This window comes from Loa loa, assembly GCF_000183805.2.
Source record: "Loa loa unplaced genomic scaffold supercont3.227, whole genome shotgun sequence".
NCBI lineage: Eukaryota > Metazoa > Nematoda > Chromadorea > Rhabditida > Onchocercidae > Loa > Loa loa.
In genome coordinates, this window is record NW_018108407.1 from 12524 (window position 1) to 16828 (window position 4305).

Consider the following 4305-nt stretch of genomic DNA (forward strand, 5'->3'; position numbering starts at 1 on the left):
TTCTCGAACATATCGAGCTAAAAAATGAAGTTTTTTTCCGCTAATTTGTAGTGTTGAATTGGGGGAATAACAAGTTTTTAAACTTATTTTAGCGAAATTTAACCTACAATTGATATATTTTATGCATTATTTGTCTTTAATTGTGATATATCATTAAGTTGATGATAAATATGAAAATGCCATCAAGAATGATGCTACGAAAATTTGAAATATTTTGATGATCATAATTATAGCATTTAAATATTTCCAAAAAAAGAAATGAATGAAGGAATTATACAGTAATATTTATTAGAAGTATGCATTCCAAGATCTTTTTTCTTTGACTTGTTTTATATAACCATAATTCACTAACCTTTTGCAAGTCTTCGTTCGTCCCATACCCTCTTGCCATTTGAAGCATGAAGAAGGGTCCATACTTTTCGTGTCTGCAAAAAACTTATAAAGTTTAATTTTAATCATTGCCAGCATGAAGTAAAGCGTTAATCAAAGTGGAACAAAAGATTAAATTTCGAGTAATGCAAAAGAAAAATTAACCTCTTGAGAAGTTCAGCAAAATTATTGAATAAATATTGTTCAACCGCACCATTATCGTAATTTTTCCTAAAAAGAAAAGTTTTGTTTTTCTTTCCCTTCTAGATAGTTAGTTCGATAATAAGTCAAAAATTATGGATAGGAAAAGATTGAGCCAAATTAATTAATCATCGAACAATTTTCCAAATAAAAAGAAATGGAAAGCATGCAACATTCTCGTCAATTGTGTCTGATAAACCTTGAGAGTTCGTATAATTTAGGTCGAAAGTCAGTATCTTTCTCTTTTTTGATTAATACTTCTTTTACCAACCTGAAAAACAAAAAGAAATAAAGAAATTCAGAAGAGACCTCAAAGGAGTTTCAAATCTACAAGTATTATTTTTGAAACGAAAACTGTCTCACTTCTAATAAATCGAAGAATTGAATTCTAATCAAACTTAACATTTAAAATTGAGTTTTTGTTTAACTGTTTTGATTAGGTTTTTATTTAACTATCCAGATTATCCTTTAACTAATAAATTAAATAGCAAAATTAAATATGACATTCACTTACACTTCAATATAAGAACGATTAGAGCTGCTGGCAAGTGCGGAAAAAATCCTATCACGTTCAACGTGATATTCTTCTGTATGAAACTTGTTGATCATAAATGTCAGTTCTGCTTGATTGCCATATTTGGATGCTACCATATAGGCAATATTACGTAGGCTTGCTTCTAAGCTTAAACATATCATCAAATTATTGAACTTTTTGCTGAAACAAATAATGAATAAACGCAATTCAATGTGATCTAACCATGGAGAAACTTATTCAATTACTTTATTAAATAAGTTTCGCTGTTATGTTAGGATGAATATTATTATTGTTGTTTTGTTCCATACTATGATTCCGTATCAGTAAGTCATCAGACAATAGAATTAAATAGTAGATTGAAAAGATTCTTGATGAGGAAGATAAATGGATTGGATTCGGTGAGCCGACTCACACAAATATTTAACAAGTCATTTTTTTTCTGTGCTTTAACAAATTCAGGAAAGAAACTATTCGAGTACTAGTTATACTTTCGCCCTGATAACAACCTTTTATCTTTCCATTTTCAGTGTTCCCAAATATCGTGATAAAAAATTTGACTTATCTCACAATGTTATTCTATTTGCATCAGGTGAAATGCTGTGTTGGCTATTACTTCTTAGCAAGTAATGCATTCAACGATTGGACTTCCGTTCGGAGTTAAATTTAACTGTACCTCACAAAGACAGGGAAGAGATTGAAAAGAAAGAATGAAATCTACAAAGAAAAATTACGTGACTTTGAGATTACGCTAAATGATAAATTCAATTATTCGTTAAAGATTACGCTAAATGAAAAGTTCAATCATTCGTTAATCGTTAAGTTCAATTATTCATTTTTTTGCGGCTGAAAAAACAAACAACAATTCTGAATTTCATTTTACCTGTTGCAAGGATTGCTAAGTATTTCCTGTGAGCAGTTTTTGTAAAGTTCCTTTAAACGTGATCGGAATATCCGGATACATTGTTGATGTCCACTGGCACACATTTTTAAGTATATCAGCTCTCTTATAAATCTTAATAAAAAAAAGAGCTGCAGAGATTTAGGAAAACAGAGACCACATTGCACTCTCTTCCATCCATTTTTTTGTTCTTAACTTATGGCCCATTATTCGTGTACTTCAAAACATAAATCTAACAAAAAGATGAAGTAACGTTACATGTTTGAAGATGATTTATCCATAAAGTAAAATACTTACTCAAATTCCATATTGCGTGGAACATTTGAGTCAGTTTCAGCCTTAATGATTCGATCAAACGATGGCTCCATAAGAAACTGCATGTATTTCTGCAATTTCGAATAATTACGGCCAAATCAAAGGGTTCCAACACGCTGCATCTCATCTATCCCAACTTTCGAGAATGGTCTGAAAGTGGTCGACGAGTGACAACTTGAATTTCACAACCAAGGTTGCAGCAGTTCGAGTGTCATCCATCCATCAGACAATTCAAAAATAACAACAATCAGTTGTAACAGAACAAAATCCAATTCTCTAAAATTATGATCTCAATTAGGTAAAAAAATTTTTTCTTTTGAAAAGTAAGATTTACATTGAAAAGTGATGCACTTGAATGACGATGCACACGATATAGGATAGTTTCGAATCGAGTCAGAAAGGTAATAAATGGTACAACTTTTGTCTCATTTCTAAGATATAGCGACATTTTCATTGGTATGGCATACGGGATGCGTCCAGTTTCAGCTAACACAAATGCATCATCTGAAAATTTTGATTTTTTAAAAATCAAAGCAAATAAATAATTTTATTCCAAACACTAAAAAGGCATATTTTGGTCTGGTATACTACAGTCAGATCATCAGGTGGGAGTTTTGAGAGATTTAGAATGATTGCATTCCATGAAGGAAGGTAAATTCAACTTTTTTTAAATTAAGTGAAATGAATGAAATGACAAATAAGCTACCGAGCAATTTAAGTCGCGTTGAAACAGAAAAATAATTATGCCTGTATAGTAAATGATCAATGAGAAGCTTCCAGTACTCAAGTTCATATTGGATGCGATAATAACCATGAAAGTTCGGATCTAGCACAAATGTACGTGATCCATGCAATAGCTTCACTGAAACTTATTAAGTAATCAAATCAAAAAATGACTCATTTATTTTTTGTTATTTTATTTGTCTAATTATTGCTTCTAAGAGAGCGATGTAATAGCATCCAAATGCAATCATCTGTCTAGTGCAGTCATGCTTTCTGGTCTATCCGAATGATAGATGAAGGTACGACATACGTATTGTGCATGTGACAATATTAACGACTCCTACGTTTTGTCAGGATGACAGATACGAGACTGAATATAGAAGAGACTTACATTTTTTACCCTCTTCTAACCAGTGAACTTCATCCTGCTCATTTCCCCGTGTAAATATCGGCACTTTCCATTGCGTATTAGCAAATTCACTATTATTATCAAAATCAAATATTTGTTGACTGATTTCAATATAATCACCAACTTGTTGAACCTAACAACATACATTAATACGGTATTCTATTTTAAAAACGACAACTTTTTCTATTCACCAAATTGTCACATAGAAATGGTAATTAAATATATAATGATAAATTTTTAATCATTCCTAACTAAAATGAATGTGCATGTTTTATGACTTACTGTGATAATTGCAATAAAATTAATGAAAAAATCATTTATCACTGCTATGATATGAAGCAGTTGAAAACTTCACTACCACTAAAGAAATTGAACTTTCTTTTGCTATCTTATTTTTTTCATTATTTATTCATAAATTATTTCTATTTCTATGCACTAATAACAAATTGATTATAATACAAAAAAAAATTCGGAAGTAATAAGAAAAACATTCACCCTTATTTCTTTTATTACTTCCGAATTTTTTAGTAAGACAGTAAGAGCAGTTAGTAAGAGACCTTCAATAATGGAAATCCTCGTTGGTAAATCCAGGAATCAATATAATCATAGACCGAAAAATTAGTCCCAAAGAAAGGATCATGATGATGATCAATTGCCTTGAAAATTCTTCAACGAAGATAGTTGGTGAATTAATTATGCAATAATTAACAATAGTGAAAATAATGATACAAATAATAATAACGATGATGATGATGATAATAATAATAATAATAAAATAGTAATAATAATAATAATAATAATGATAATAATAATAATAATAATGATGATAGTAATAATAATAATAATAATAATAAT

The 4305-nt window shown here is 29.9% G+C and overlaps 1 protein-coding gene across 1 annotated transcript in view; it reads right to left on the reverse strand.

Moving 5' to 3' along the window:
* Nucleotides 1–88: 88 nt before the first annotated feature.
* LOAG_18213 (peptidase family M1 containing protein) overlaps nt 89–4305 on the reverse strand; it is a gene marked incomplete at both ends in the record, with an annotated part of 10863 nt that continues 6646 nt past the window's right edge. Inside the window, 11 exons of the mRNA XM_020450877.1 lie at nt 89–103; nt 353–425; nt 535–600; nt 770–841; nt 1085–1252; nt 1986–2117; nt 2301–2389; nt 2653–2822; nt 3025–3180; nt 3433–3583; nt 4008–4116. Of these exons, the coding sequence (XP_020305393.1) occupies nt 89–103; nt 353–425; nt 535–600; nt 770–841; nt 1085–1252; nt 1986–2117; nt 2301–2389; nt 2653–2822; nt 3025–3180; nt 3433–3583; nt 4008–4116 (1201 nt within the window). The remainder of the gene's footprint in view (nt 104–352; nt 426–534; nt 601–769; nt 842–1084; nt 1253–1985; nt 2118–2300; nt 2390–2652; nt 2823–3024; nt 3181–3432; nt 3584–4007; nt 4117–4305) is intronic.